The sequence below is a fragment of the Sander vitreus genome, chromosome 10, assembly GCF_031162955.1.
Source record: "Sander vitreus isolate 19-12246 chromosome 10, sanVit1, whole genome shotgun sequence".
In the NCBI taxonomy this organism is placed as follows: domain Eukaryota; kingdom Metazoa; phylum Chordata; class Actinopteri; order Perciformes; family Percidae; genus Sander; species Sander vitreus.
In genome coordinates, this window is record NC_135864.1 from 21,271,453 (window position 1) to 21,288,040 (window position 16,588).

At 41.0% G+C, this 16,588-nt stretch overlaps 1 protein-coding gene across 1 annotated transcript in view; it reads left to right on the plus strand.

Annotated features, from left to right (window-relative positions):
• Positions 1-16,588, plus strand: part of gria3b (glutamate receptor, ionotropic, AMPA 3b) — an 85,198-nt gene that overhangs the window by 40,084 nt on the left and 28,526 nt on the right. Inside the window, exon 4 of the mRNA XM_078260883.1 lies at positions 1,920-2,107. Within this exon, the coding sequence (XP_078117009.1) occupies positions 1,920-2,107 (188 nt within the window). The remainder of the gene's footprint in view (positions 1-1,919; positions 2,108-16,588) is intronic.

Sequence of the window (16,588 nt, forward strand, 5' to 3'; positions counted from 1 at the left end):
CAGCCATGCTATCCAGCTGGCTTGTGGTTGGTGAGGTTGTGAGCACATGCCTGAGGAAAATGAATAATGCATCCATGTTATTCAAACCTTCATTCTGTAACTTTTGCTTTAGGTAGGGGGATGTGAGGAGGTATGCTACATGAGAGACTGCTGTGCTCATGTAAAAATGATACTTCAGAAAAGCTTCAAATGTTCTCTTCACTCTTGGATTCCTTTCTTTTTCTGAGGAAAGTGTGGCTTTTGTCCAGTTAAAAAAAATAGTACATTTGATGATGTTATGCCTTTATACTACACTACCTTCATATTCTTATTGCCCCGTGGTGTTTCACATCACATATAGTTGTGTGTTGCTCCTTTTAACCACCTCCGTGACCCTGAAGCCACAAAGGGACTATAAGTGTGCCTCTAAATGCCCTTAACATATCATCTGAACACAGTGTTGTGCTACAGGTTACATTCATGGACTATAAGCTGAACTCCTTGGAGATGTGACCTGAGAACCGGGTAACAAGATAACCTTGAGGTCTGGTAGGCTGATGTCTGCAGGCAGTATGCCATTGCTCCATTGTACAGAAGGTGACACACTGTGCGTCGGTCTCCGCTGCTTGCTGTGTCGCTCGCCAAAAGTGATCACTTGGTGGAGATGTGGCCGTGTGCTGCAGAGGCGGCGTCACCCCGGGAGTGCAGGACCACGCGGCGCAGCAGTCTCAGAGCATTTATCAGTCAAGAAAAAGAAGGCTGCTTGACCATTCAGATGGAATGGAAAAGAAGGGAAATGCAAAAGCAGTGAAATGAAGAGAGTCACAAAGTGGTTTTCTTGTTATAGCTGTTGTTGTGTCTTTGGTCTCTATGCTGGCTTTGTTGGCTGTCTGCAGCCGGTTCATAGAGATAAGGTTGTACGGAGAAACGGCTCCCAGTAAAAAAATATATGACAACGTTTACTGAGCACACTGCTGTTCAGACTAGTGTGTCCGACAATTTGCATAACACCCAATCACATATGATATTAAATATATAAATAAATAACTTGTCATATAAGATCTGTATATGTCTGAATGTGTGCCAGAATTTGCTGTTGCTGCAAGTTTTATTTTCTCCCTTTTCTGTATCAGTTAACCATACGGACAATGAAAAATGAATAGAGAGATGGGAAAGAAGCTTATTTTACATACAGTTTGCAATTGCATTGTCCATGGCTCAATGAAATACCAGCAGTGTGCTTGGTTTTCATTAATAAGCATTATGTTAATTCGCCATTTTTTGTTCCATCTTGTGCTATGTGCAATCTATCCCCCCAGAAATAGGACTACACTATTCTTTTTGTGGTATGTGATTTGACCACAGTGTTTCTGAGCACTCTGTTAAATGAAAATATTTCACGTGTGAATTAATTATTAGAAGGGCTCATTCTCCATTCTTCTGGTAGCATAATGATCTCTCTTTCTACCACTGGCCTGGATGAATCTTTCATCGTCTTTATCTTTAAATGAGTTGGCACAATCCTCCAAGGAGACACGGGCTGCGATGTGTTTCACCACGCTGTCAAAGTTAACATGTGGCTGAGCTAAGTGTCGTAATGTAATTGATGCCAAGCGCAATAACATCACCCGCTGATCTTTTAATAATATGGAGATACGATTCCTGTCCTTTCACTTCATTATGATATTGCCTTCTCAATATGCAAATTCTAGACTTTAGATAATATTTTAGGGGGCTTGCAGACTTTGGAATGCTACTTTAGATTGTAATGAGATGGCCCTTTAACCTTTGGTTTCGAGCGAAAACCTCTCTGGAATAAATTAGCAGTCTCTTAGTTCTTGCATAACTGTTGCTGCTGTGTGCCTCTTTTGTGTCTAATCCTCTGGGTCTCTCTCTCTCTCTCTCTCTCTCTCTCTCTCTCTCTCTCTCTTTCTCTCTAGGTTTCTCTATACTGCAGGCCATCATGGAGGCAGCAGTAGCTAACAACTGGCAGGTGACCGCCCGCTCTGTTAGCGGCACAACCGATGCAGCAGAGTTCAAGCGCATCATTGAGGAGATGGACAGGAGGCAGGAGAAGCGCTTTGTGATTGACTGTGAGGTGGACAGGATCAACACCATATTAGAACAGGTGAGCCTCATACTCACTGCACATGTGGTAACGCCTGTAGATTATATAAGCAAACACCTACGCTGTCCATCTAGCCCTTTTGTTGCTTCCTCCTTTTTTCACATAATTACCAAGTAAGTTTAATGTACAAGGGGACAAATATTAAAGGGCTACTCCACCAATTTCACATGTCATTTTAGTAGTCATGGTGATCTGCAGTTGGACTGGGAGACTACAAATTGATAACAAGAGGCACAACAAGTATGTGGAGCATTAAAGACACGGTCGCTTACTATGCAAGGAGGATCTCACAAAAGATGGTATTGAGTTGCATTATGGGAAATGTAGGATCCACATTTTTGGAGCTTGATTCATACTTATCTTTTAAAGCTGATCTAATCATTATTTTTTCTACAAACAATGGATCAAATGACTATGAGTATTGTGAAAGGTGTTGCTCCCACTGACAAACCCACAGAGAATGATCCCCCAACTATCACCCAGTTTCCCTCAGCTCTGTGGATTTAGGATCAGCGGCTTAACTGTTTTGGTTCACTCTCACTGCTCTTATTAGCTTTGTTTTTGGCCATAGAAGGTGCCCAGCACCAATTGGCACACTGACAAAGTTAGTGACTAGCTGGTGAACATAGCGGAGCTTTTAGCAACTTAAGAGCCACATTATTCCCTCAGGAGTTGGTGGAGACTAAACAGAGCTAAAAGAAGGGTAAATATTGGACTCTTGTTGCACCATGGCTACTCAATGCCACTGTTTGCTGATCAACTTTCTAAGGTGATACTATGTCAATGTTTTCCCCACAAGAGGCTAAAAAAAAATCAGTCCATGCGTGTTTACATTGTTGTCATGGGAGTGAGTGGAAGTGCAATTCTAAACTGCTGGAGTGGCCCTTTAATTTGTGGAATCATTGAGTCTATAATTTAGTATCTTGGAATGTAATATGATCTCCTGCACGTTTTTGTACCACTGCTTGTTTTTTTATGTGAGTTTTTACAATTAGCTGATATCTGATTTGGTTGAGTTTGTGTAACCTCATTTAGGCTTAACAGCGCGTTAAAATGAATGTGAGGCACCGCAGTAATCCTGCCTGTTGGAGGACCTCAGTTTGGTGTTGTTTGGTTTCTAAGTATGAGGCTGGTGTGTTGAAGCTGCCTGAGAGCCTGAGGTTGAGAGGTCCAAACGTGAGCAGCCATTTGAAGAGACCACTGGATGATGCATCCCTTTTAATCCTCTTTTAACAACCCCAAACCTCCTTTCCTCTATCACATCCATTGCCTGGGGAGGAAATGAAAGGTCCACCAGTCGTTGTAGTAGGGGAAACACAATTACCATGAATGGATGAGTGGCTATTATGCCATGCATCTACTCTGTCTGGCTGGCCCACTCCACCCTGCACTCTTCTGCCTGCTGCTGCCTGCTCATAAGGCAATCAGCTCCCGAATAGGATTCTGTTGGTTAACATTCATTTAGATGTTGGCTTCTCTCTGCCTCACAATATCCCCTCAACGAACGTTAGTTTCACTTGTTTTTTATGAATCTAATTCGATCCCAGAGTCATAGTTTAAAGCAGAATGGCTTTTAGTATTAATTTGCTGTGTCTAATTTAATTCTTGTGCTGCAAAATTTCCTCACTTTATTTAGGGACTATACTGAAATCTATTTCCTTTTTATGTTTAGAATATTCATCAGCTTTTAAGAAAAGCTTTAATATTAATTACAAATTGCATGTGAGGCACATTAATGGTTGCGTCTTTAATTGCCCCCCCCTTGCAAACAATAATAAGGACACAGGGCAATAATCTGTTTGATGTTCTCCTGTTTCTGTCTTTTTTTTCTTTTTCTTCTAGAGGGAGCTCTTTCCCTTCCTCCAGCTCCAACTATCACCATCATACATGTTTCTGTCTAAACTTTGTTTTAGTGCAAAGGAAAGGGGAAAATAAAGCTTTTACAACAGCTAACCTTCAAAGCAGCAGTGTGCTCAATTGTGCCCCTTTTCAGTGACAACCTCAGTTTGGGATGTTGTTGGAGCTAATTGAAATAATCTGGCAAGCGCTGCCAATATGGATGAGTCACATGCATTCAGGAAAGCTGCTGGACTTCACTCTCCAGCTGCCCCCTATTGGGCCATACCATTATAGATTGAAACAGGGATGGACTGTCTCCCGTGAGGGCAATCACACCACAAATGGCACCCACTGTCAGCTATGTAGAAACCCACTGCTTCTACCTGCTGCTGCAGTTCTGTTAACTGATGATTGATGGATAGAGTTTCATCTCTGGGCAGGAGTGAGAGTTTGAGCAGAACCTGTGTGCCGAGGCCGGTGTCTGTGTGTCGCAATGTCAACCTGTTGCTTCAATCCGCCAAGGTCACACTGCTGTTGAGAGAGGATTATGAGGCAGGACAGATTCAGCCAGCTGATTGCTGGGGGAAATGGGAATCAGATCAGTGGCTTAGTTTTATGATTTCATTTGGAGTAATCCCACACAGAATTTATTTATACCAGGCAATGAAGTTCATAGAGTGTAGAGCTATCTTGAATAGGCAAGAGTCAAGCTTCCACAATTTGGTACAATTGCACACAAAGCAAACTCTCCATGCTGCTCCTCATTAGCACCACCTTTGATCTAGGCTGCTAATGCTTTGGTCCTGCTGGGCCTTTGTTGCTCTACTACAGTAGTTCACTGCACCGTTAGAATTTTTCATAAATATTTCAAGGAACATTCAGTGGTAGTATATTTACTCAAGTACAATTTGCTTTTTACTTACCAACAGTTATTGACTGTGACTAAAGGCAGGGCTCGAAATAATTTTGTTTTCTCAGTGTCCCGCAACTGTTCTGAATTCTACTTTCAACTGTCCCGGACTTAACAACCAATGTCCCAAATTGAAGTCCTTGTTTTGAATTAAGCTCCATCGCATCAAGCAAATTTTAATTAGCTAAGTAGGCTAATTTTGATAATTTAGGCGTCCTTTGAAGTGGGTGGGGCTCAGCTGTCCGTCCATGCAACATTTGAATTAAAATCTGATGACATTTGGCGGTTGTTTGCTTATTTTGCCCAATCTGTCAATTAAATGTGACCAAAGCACACCCACACCGTACTGACAAAGCAGATTCTTTTCAATATTGAACTATTAATAAATAATTACTTTAACTTTGATTGTTTGTTATATATTCATTCATTAAAAACTTTTAACCAAAAACAATTTCTCTAACTAAGTTTTCAGGGGCTTTAAGAATCAAAAAGCAGAAAATATGTAGCATTATTGTTTCATTTAAAGACTGAAAATTGCTGCCTTTTTTGTCGACTAATCAATTAATTGACTGATTGTCTCAGCTCTAATTACAACCTGTCCTTAGGTGTGGGGGCAGCAATTCCTTTAAATCATCTCATCATCACACTCAGCTGAATGTCAATTTTATTAGCTTCATTTATCACTTGACATTATGTAGAAACATGGTAAGGAAAGTATTTGCATACTGCTGCATCAGGCACAGTTTGGTTTGCTTGTATAAGACCAGAGTGAGCCTCCCAACATATTTGTTTTGGGATGCTTAGGAGAACGCTACACCAGGGCTATTATCATGTTATGCTGTAACAACCACTCAGGATTTATCGCCCATAGGGCCTTTCCATCAATACACTGCACTGCAGATAAATTAACCCAATGGCAATCCTTCCCTTACGACAAAAACGGGAGAGCCTCTGCCAGCTCTGCTCGCTGAATCATATCCAACGATGGATGTGTTTTATTGAACCATCTAGGTTTATGATATGAGATGCTGAGAAAACTGTGTGTGGCAATATAGAGAACTAGAACTATGATTGAATATAAGATAATCATCTTTGTATTACTAGCACTTGTCGTAATGATGATTTTCCAGAGTGAGTATGTGCATGCCAGTCTCTCGAGTGCCTGCATGTGTGTTTGACTGTACATATGCTCATGCCTAATCTGATCCATCTATGACATTGCACATATAGCATCAAATCTGCCTTTATGCTTCTTCCTGGGCCTCTTCCCTCCAGGGATTTCAGTGCCGGAGTCTGCTCAGAGGCAACAACCTGCTCATCACTAGTGTAAAGAGAGGCATGCGGGGAAAAAAGGAAAAAAAAGAATGGCGTCTGGGACAGGCCCAGGGCACGCAAGCTGTTCAAAGACAGGCAGGCAGTGAGCGCTCTGCCAGCCACAAAGCTGCATTTTCATGCAGGAATAAAAACACACAATAAGTGAAAATAATTCACAGAAAGAGAAAAAAAGAGAGGTACATCTGGGAATTTGTTAGGACAACATTCTGCCACCTGTAGAGGCATGAAGGGTGGCCAGATTGCCTCCGCATGGAGAATTGGAGATCCTCCATATCCCTCTTTCTGCTCTTGAATGAAGAACTGGGAGAAAAATCCACACTTGAATTTATTATAGGATGTAAAATCTTTGCATTATATCGAATTCAAGAAAGGGGAAGAAATCTGACCATGGGAGATAAGAAGTCGTGGAAGAGGAGAACGGATGATTGATTGCCAGCAGCTTATAATAAAAAAAATGCGATGCTTAATCAGTGTAGTGGATGACACAGTGAAAAAAGGGATCAATATCAACGTTCTATCAAGAAAGAGATGACATTTGTATGCTCATGTAACATATTGGCAAACACACATGCAACTACAGGTAACTGAAATTAAATCTGAATACATTGTATGTACTCTGGCACTCTCTAATTTCCCTAAAGTTACAACACAAAATTTGCCACATGAAACCTTCACAGGCATTAAAACCTCATAGATGACGTGGACTCTGTTTTCTGGTAACGCTTCCTAGCATGTCTCTCAATTTGTTCTAAAATGATAGAGAGAGGCAAGAAAGTGAGCTAATGTCGCCACTCATATGAAGGGTGCTCCTGATGTCAACATCAGCAGTATTGTCCCCAGGCTACTGAGAGGAGGGACTGACAGAAACATTGCTCGATGTAAAGCCGGGGGATACGTAGTGCTTTCAAATCCCTGGCACCAACCTTGGCTGTTGAGGGCCATTTACTTCCTGCGATTATAGAATTAAATGGGATTAAAATGTTATCATTAAACAGAATGTGACCTGCTGAGTCCACAACTGGAAGAGAGTCTAAGACCGTTGTGCTGCGACTCTGACGATTCGCACGTGTTATTATAACACTATCAAGAACACAATCCCTCTCTGTAAACCAGAGACATCATTTTTTCCTTTTCTTATCAAGAAAAATGACCCTGATCATTTTCAGTGAAAACAGGGTAGGACATCTTGCTGTTTTGGAGCCAAGGATTCCTTCTTCCCAATGTATCAAGTCTTACATTGTTCTGGTATAGCAGAGCAATGATAGATATTATCATCTGAATATGAGTCAGGTGTTTCTAAAATGTTCTGCATTTGGGGGGAAGCCAACACTATATGCCCCTGCTATCTTCAGGGGCATATATCCCGACTGCCAAGAAAAGCTTCTCAGCCTCAGCCACTACTGGCTGCTAATTAGAGAGTGCCCCACCAAGAGCACTTCTACCAAGAGTCTTGAAGCAAAACCGGGGACTGCAGAAGAGGGAAGTCTTTTTGTATCAAAGCATATAGCTCAGATGCCCCATCCTGTGGGAAGTGGAACACTTTGGTATCTCTGCAGCCACTAAATTATATGTAACAGTAACTCCAGCCAACACTCCTTGTTATTAGCTATTGTGAATAATGCAAATATGATTTAAAACATTATTTAGGCTTTGAGCCAGAAACATAAAATGTGCTGTTACCACAACCTCAACCCTCCATTCAGTTATCCCCCAGAAAATCAAGGCCGGAAAGCAGGCTTTTCATTTTTTAAGCTGTATCAACATTTATTTTGTGAGTTACCAAAGATGGTTTATAACTCACTGACAGCTAACTCTTAGCAGATAATAAATACAAAATACTATGGATTCCATGAGGAATGTATTTATAAACTTTATATATTTCCTCCCTCCATTTAAAAAAAACAATTCTATCCGCAAGACTTTTGTTTTACAAACTATCTCTGTCCACACTATAATGCACAAACGACACACACTGGCCCTGGCCAGTAAGTGGCGATAAAGGCTACTTAAACGATACAACAAACAACAGAGAAGAAAATTCTGATTGTGTAGTGAGCTTTTTTTTTGCTGGATTTCACAAATCAAACAATAATAGCTAATTATTTCTCTATTTCTTCATATTTGATAGCTATTTATTTAACATCTTTCTGGTACCCAAGTTGCATTAGCGAAACCAAAATGTGACTCGTGTGGACTGCGCTATGTGTTTCTAGATACAGATGAATAAGAAAAAGTTATTTGAAGTTGACTTTAAGTTTAATAGCCAAGTAATTAAAATATTCATCAGTGGCACAGTTAAAGCTTTAGTGTGTAACTTTTTGATATTAATGAACATCCGTTACATTCAACCCATTGCCAAATGAGTTGCTACAAAGCTAATTAGGACTATCAGCTCCACAAAACTCTCTCTGTATTTCTCAGTATGGCTATGTTCAGAAGATAATGTTGTGCAGCGACTTTCCCACACAGAAGCTCGAGTGAAGATAATTACCTCTTCTGAAGAGTCCAGCCTTTTTTTGTAATCATCTGTGTCCTCCTTGGCTACAAGCAACTGCGTGGAGGAGGGGTGGGGGTGGTGCACGATCACGGAAGGCTTTTATCATGTGGATGCACCAGTAGTTTTGTTGTTATTACTTAGAATTCCTCATGGGGTGAGACAGAAACTATGCACTATAACTTTAAATATGCACAAAAAAAAACCAATACAAATATTCAACATTAGGATACTAATCACTACTGTTCAGTTCATGTAAATATTGTTTATTTTCCTTTGTCAAAATGAATCTATGAACAATATATTCAATACATTTGATCCAATAAACAGAAGAGAAACAATACACATACACCATTGTAATTTTCTAATGATTTGTACAGCATGGTAAGTTTTGCTCTTTTAAGAGTTACTAGTTCCCCACCTGTGGATATGCTTCTGAACACTTTCTCACTGCCCAAACCTCATCAGTCCCCACCCGGGTCTTGGCATGATGCAACAATAAATGTAGATAAATATGAACACTAAATCAACCATAGAAAACTAAAACCCAGATAACATAAATGCACACCCAAAACATTAACAGAACATTACTAAAACATGCTTTAACTAGGAAAGAAACAATTCAGAACTTTTTTCCCCCCATGAGTCTTTGCATCACTTCAGCGCAGAACAGTTCAAATGATCCCGCCCCTCCCATACAGAAACTTAACATCCTTAGTTATCTCAGCTTAATATGATCTGTGCACTGCATTCTTAGGCTGATTATTACATCAACTAATGCAATTTAGTAATGAATATGGTTTTTAACAAAACATGAAAGAATAAGTAGTGACCACTAAAAAGTTGAATTACAACTAAATCTGGGTTTACACTGTAGGTCAATAAAGAAAAATGCTTTGCTCAGCTTCTCCAATGTAAGGACTGTTTTTTTATGTCTCATATCATTGTAGATTTTATATGTTTGAGGTGTGGAGTGTTGGTCGGACAAAACAAGCTTTTCAACAAATGACCCAAAGCCGTTTTGAGTTGGTCAATTGCTTTTTGAAGAAACAATTCGCACATCCAACAATCTTCTGTGCAGGGGCGTTGGAAAATATCACAAACTTGGAAAAAAGGTAAATCCTACACTCTCCTCGTTATTGAGAGACACTCCCATCGATAAATGATTGTCATTTGTCCCACACCTGGGGACACAGAATAGGAGGAGCGGAATGTATTTAACACAGTTACACAGTTGTGTTTATTGTTGAAAATACTCTTGATGAAGGTCCAGAGGGACCGAAATGTTAGTTTTCTTTAATAAATTGTGATGCCATAGCAAGACCAGAGTGCGGATTTTTCTTTTTTCCGAGTTGGTTAATTGCAAAAAATAATCAACCAATTATTAGAAATAGCCATCATACACAGCCCTAATGCTAATAGCATTCCGTATCAGTTTGGTTTGGAGTCTGGTCTTTGAGTTTTCTTAGCTTAGTAAGAGGCTAAAAGTAATTGCATCATTTTCATGCAGGAATAATCTTTTATGTGCCTCAGTAAATGGTGTGATATTTACAAACTCTGGGGAACCTATCATTTTGAGTCTGCTTCTTCTTGTGTTGTGGCAAAGTCTGCAGTGAAAAAGGTCAAACTTGGGGGGGGAAACGGTCTGGCGTTTATTGAGAATGTATAGCTGTAGTTTTACATTCAGGGCTCTCTGTCTGGCGGGGCAGAGGCACGCACAGTCTGGATGAGGGTGAAGCCAAGGTCATCCTGGTTGTCTGTCCCCATCAGGCTTTAAAGAAAACTCCAGTCTGCAAAATGCGTGCTTTCCTTCAACAGAAGAACAAAAGGTGATGGAGCCAGTTAGTGGATCGATGTGCAAGAGGGTACACTCTAAGAAAAAGAGGAATGGCATTATTGAAGGGGTAGCGCACTAAACACATTTCTTCTCGTCAGTGTCACTGGGAAACAGAATAATTGGTTAGTAGCCTTGTTTTTGTGCATGTGTGACCTATGTGAAATGTCTTGTGTATCACTCTGAGCCGGTCAGGTTGGTAACAGCCAGTTTAATCAGCCTCTGCCTGCATTTACAATGGAAGAAAACAGTATGGCAATGCTCATCTCAAAGGACAACAGCTAGCATGTTCTGTCTGGAAAGACGGCACACGTAGGTGCTAGTTAGCATACAGAAAATATTTTTCCAGTGGTTAAACATGAATGAAACGGCTGGTAACTAAATACAAACATTGCCAAATTAACTTCAGACAATTATTATATCTGACCAAACAAACTGGGTCAACATTTAAGTGCTTTTCAAGTAGTTAACTATATAACTAGATATATTGTCCACAAGCATTCACAGACATGTTACCTCATTGGAAATCCTACGTTGCTGTGAGGAATTTCCCATAATGCTACACTACAACGACTCGAAGCAGGTACAAATTTTAACAGTAGATGGCGTAGTTGTGCCAATTTAGTAGAATTTAACCTGAACCCATTCAACTATGTTACACATTTAGCCTACTGTATGTGCTAGCCAAGCAGAGCTAAACACTGCTAAGCTAGTGCTACATCCATGGCTACATCCACACCTCCTAATGAGTCCCCCACAAAATAACATCGCTGTTCAGGAATGCCAATAAAGAAATAGCTGACCTTAGGGAAAATGTTTGTCGGATGTCTGAGGAATTAAAGACTAAAGACTCCCTGCTAACCGCTTGCTTGGATGTGGCTCGTGATCAGTCGCTGCGGATTTCAACTCTCTCGGCGGCTCTCCCGCGTCTGTCCTCCTGCTCGACGCCGAGCCACCGTTCCTCCTGGACAGAGGTGGTCCGCGGCCGAAAGAAAGCCTCCCCTCTTCCTCTAGGCCTCTCCAATCGCTTCGATGCCTTGTCGGAGCTGGGTGTGAACCCGTCTGACAGTCCTGGCTCGCGATCGATGTCTTGGGCTACTGCAGCTCCTTCTCATCGGCGTCTGGTGGCGTTCACATGGCTCTGTGTCACAACCGCACGGCCCCTGTGGAAGTGGCTGCCGGTGTTGTGGCTCCTTGCTATGGTTGCCCGACGTCTGGAAACACACTGGCTTTCCCGAGGCAGAGGGCTGATGGCGTACCTGCGGCATCCTGTTCGAACAACTCGGCGTCCCCTCCACGGTTGTCCGGTGATGCCCGGGGTCTCTCCGCTACGTCGCCTACGAAAACTTCTGCCTCGCGACGAAAGCTTCTCAAAGACGCTGTGATCAGGCGCTCTGGTGGCCTCTGCTGCCTGGGCTGACCATCAAAACACAACAACTCCTCATCCTCTTTTTCCCCCTACCACTATTATTATCGGTGACTCCATCACACGGGGCATACGATTTTTTAATGTAGTCACACAGTGCGTTGAGCCAGGGTTGCAGCCAGGGTTGCAGACATTCTGATTAAACTTGTGGACCTGATACCCTCACTCCCGACCTCCAGCAAACATATTGTGGTCCATTGCATTGCAATGAGTTAATGATACGTGCTTTCATGAAAGTGAACTTAGAAAACGGGATTTCTTATTGAATAACTGAAAATTGAGTAACTTCTTATTGATGCGTTGAAGAGCACTGGAAAGTTAAGTTTTTATTTCTGGTCCACTTCCGCCTGTTGGAGCTGTTTACATCTTGCGCACACGTGCACAAGCACATGCCCCAGTCACACCCCTTCTCGGTACGCGATCTGTGCTGCCTGCATGATCCGATATGCGCATGCACATAAATACGTAGTAGAAAAGGTGATGGTTTCCCTATACTATTTTATCACGCATGCGTTGAAACACTTGGCAGCACAACTGGCAGCATATTTTGTACTAAATAAACACTGGAGCGACCACCACCAGATAAATCATTAATATTTTTGTTTTTGACACTTTAAAAGACCCTCAAAATAAAACCTGAAAATAACCGTTAAAATATATAACAGCTGTTACATCAGTTCTACTTTACCTGTGCTCATTTAAAATACAATCAATCAATACTTGTCATTATTGTTATTACTTTAAAGTCTTAATTTAACTGTAGCCTGCTTTTCCCAGTGTTTAGTTTGAGTTAACATTATTTTAGACTGAATCAAGCTGTTAGCTAGCAGTTAGCCGAATTAGCTGTTAGCTAAACTAACGTTAGCTTTCCGGTGGAGGCTAACGGCAGACCGCTATGACTCACGACTGGAAGAGTCGTAAGTCAGAACAGGAACAGATCGTGCAGTGTCGTAAATACTCAAAACAGGATTATCATCTGCGCATGCGCATGTCGGATCGTGCAGGCAGCACAGATCGTGTACCCACACCCCTCTTCCTCTACAGCAGTAGAAGCATACGTGACCCTTGAGAGCTCCCCCTGCAGGCCCCCCTTGTCAGTTACTACCTACTCTCCCTTGTCACCTTCTATAAACACCCACCTCCTGAGCTGCTCCGATCATCACGGAGCTTGTTGAATATTAGAGCATGACTCAATTAAGAACAAACCCTACACAAGTCAGGGAACTGGTCCTCAGTCCAACAGGGCAATCAATTTGTATACCCCCACCTCCATTATCATTCCCACAAGAATTACAAACATCCAAGGACATCATTACTCCCCTGGCTGCAGAAGACGAGGAGTCATCTATGGTAATCTCCTTTGCCTTGACTGTTCAAATGATCAAATAGGATCAGCGCGGGCTGTGGATACAATCCCTATCAAATCCGCATTGTTGAATGAGCAATCACTTTCGAACAAAACATTAATTTTAAATTACTTCTTTCTATCACGTGATCTAGACTTTTTTTTTTCATGGAAACTTGCATGTTGGTGATGTAAGCCCTTCCACTGATTTCTCCCCTGGTGATTGTGACTTTTTTAGTTCTCCCAGATCTACTGACAGGGGTGGGGGTTTAGCGACAATCTTCAAAAATTGCTATAAATGCCGTCAATTGCCAGTTGATAAGTACACTAGTTTTGAGGTGCAAGCATTTAAGATTGATTTGTCCTGCCCACTGATTTGTGCACCTGTGTATAGACCCCCAAAGTACAATAAGGACTTTATCAGTGAATTTTCTGAGTTTCTATCCTTGATTGTGCCCAACTCTGAAAAGATTTTAATCCTTGGTGATTTTAATATCCATGTATGTTGTCCATCAAAGCCTTTAGTTAGCCAGTTTCTACAACTTGTGGACTCATTCAATCTGACTCAGTCTGTAACTGGTCCCACACACAAACATGGTCATACACTGGATCTTGTTTTATCATTAGGTTTTCCTGTTTTAAATACTGAGCTGGATGTTGCTAGTCTATCTGACCATAAACCTGTGATTTTTAATGCATCACTTTTTAAACCATTACCTAATCCTTGCTTGCCAGATCACTACATCCAAGCACTGAACCCTTCCACTGCTAGGACATTTTCTGATGCTTTCATAGCTTGTCCTTTTGCTAGCCCTACAGAGATAACCTCTGCCTCCCTGTCTACAGATGAGCTAGTTACTCGGTTTAATACTACTGTCACAGATCACAGTTCTTGATATTGTTGCCCATTTTAAACTGAAGCGACCCAAAGTCAAAGCCCAACCTTGGCTTAACAGTGAGACTCGTGCCCTTAGACATAAGTGTAGAAAAGCAGAGAGGAAATAGAAAAAATTGTGTGTCCTATGAGATACTGAGAGATCACCAGGTATCCTACCAACGCCTTGTGAAAGCATCTAAAGCAAAGCATTTTTCTGATATTATAGCTAAAAATGCACATAGCCCTAAAATGTTGTTTAGTGCAATAAATACTGCACTAAATCATGACATTGCACTCCCTCATGCTACGTTTGAAATCAGAACAATGAGCTTTTTTATCAACAAGGTTGACACTATCAGATCTTGTATTTCACCTACTGATCATGACCCTTCTAAATCAATCCTATGCCCTGCTTCTCTGAATTGTTTTGTGTCTGTGGCCCTGTCAGCATTGATGGATATTGTATCAAACATGAAACCTACCTATTCATCTTCAGATATTGTCCCCTCTCATCTTTTGAAAGAGGTATTTGATACTATTGGTCCCAGCCTCTTGTCTGTCATAAATAGCTCTCTTATGAATGGCACAGTCCCATCTAGCTTTAAACATGCTGTGGTTCAGCCTCTAATTAAAAAACCCAACCTTGACCCTACTGATTGTAACAGCTTTAGGCCTATTTCTAAATTATCGTTTATGTCAAAGATTTGGAGAAGGTTGTTCTTGCTCAGCTCTCTTCATTTTTAAGTGAAAATAATGTCTTGGACAATTTTCAGTCTGGTTTCAGAGTACACCATAGCACAGAAACAGCACTTCTTAAAGTGTTAAATGATTTGTTGCTGTTCGGTGATGGAGGAAATTGTGCTATTTTACTTTTGCTGGATCTTAGTGCTGCATTTGACACTGTTGATCATGCCATCTTGTTGGATCGCCTTCAGCATAGGGTAGGGATCCAGGCTGTTGCTCTACAGTGGTTCAATTCTTATTTAAAAAATAGAACCTTTTCTGTTGAAATTGGAAATATCTCCTCTTCGGCAGCAATTACATGTGGTGTACCTCATGGTTCCATTTTAGGGGCAATTTTATTCTCTTTGTACATGCTCCCATTGGGCTCCATTCTTCACAAACATAACATATCTTATCACTGTTATGCTGATGTACTTGCCTCTAAAAACAGGTGATACCAACTCTTTAAAGTCCCTTTTTCACTGCCTGAAAGACATTAAGTGCTGGATGGCTAACAACTTTCTCCAACTTAATGAGAGTAAGACAGAACTCATGTTGTTTGGCCCCCCAAATTCAGTTGACGAACTTTCGAAAAATTTGGGGACTTTGGCCTCAAGTGTGCGCCCTTTTGCCAGAAATCTAGGTTTCATCTTTGACCCAGCATTAAAATTTGACAAACAAATTATTTCTGTTGTCAAATGTAGCTTTTTTTCATCTCAGGACTATTGCTAAACTAAAGTCCTTCCTCTGTCGTAAGGACTTGGAGACTGTTATTCATGCTCTTATTTCGTCTTGTATTGACTACTGCAATTGCTTGTATTCTGGGATTTGCCAATCATCTTTATCACGCCTGCAGCTTGTCCAGAATGCAGCTGCTAGATTGTTGACTGGTACCAGAAGGAGGGATCATATCTCCCCGATATTGGCTTCTCACCGTCTAATCAGTTCCTTTTAGCTATTTCACAGTCTCTGATGAAAAAAAAAGGGTGATTGTGCCTTCTCCGTTGTGGCCCTGAGACTCTGGAAAAAAAGTTATTTGAAGTTGTCTTTAAGTTTAATAGCCAAGTAATTAAAATATTCATCAGTGGCACAGTTAAAGCTTTAGTGCGTAACTTTTTTTAGAAACTACTATAGCTTGAAAATCTTATGTGATTAGCCTAGCTTGGCATAAAGACAGAAGGCGCAAGGAAACAGCCAGCTTAGCTCTGTCCAAAGTGAAACCAAATAAAAAACCTCATTCATTAACACATTGTAACTCATTTGTTTACTCCATGCTAAACTAAGCTAATTGAGTCGGAATTTCAACTACACGTACACTGTCTTATCTTGTTAGATTTAACAAACAAGACACTATGTGTTAACTTCACAAGCTTTAGTTGTTGGTAGTTGTATTTTTGAACTATGAACAGAACTAGCTGTTCCCCCGTTTCCAGTCTGTATGCTAGGCTAAGCTAATCAGGTCTGGACTCCAGCTTCTGTAGACATGAGATTAGCATCAGTGTTGTCATCTCACTCTCGAAAAGAAGGTAAACAAGTGTATTTCCCAAAAACTATTCCTCCAGATGTCTGTACTGTAACTCAACAGCACTTTGAGCTGCTGCACATTCGTGTTCACAAGTGAGCTAGAATTTATTTTCTTATCTCTTATCTGAGTAAATATTGTTTCCGAAAAATAGTGTTATTGCTCAAATAATATTG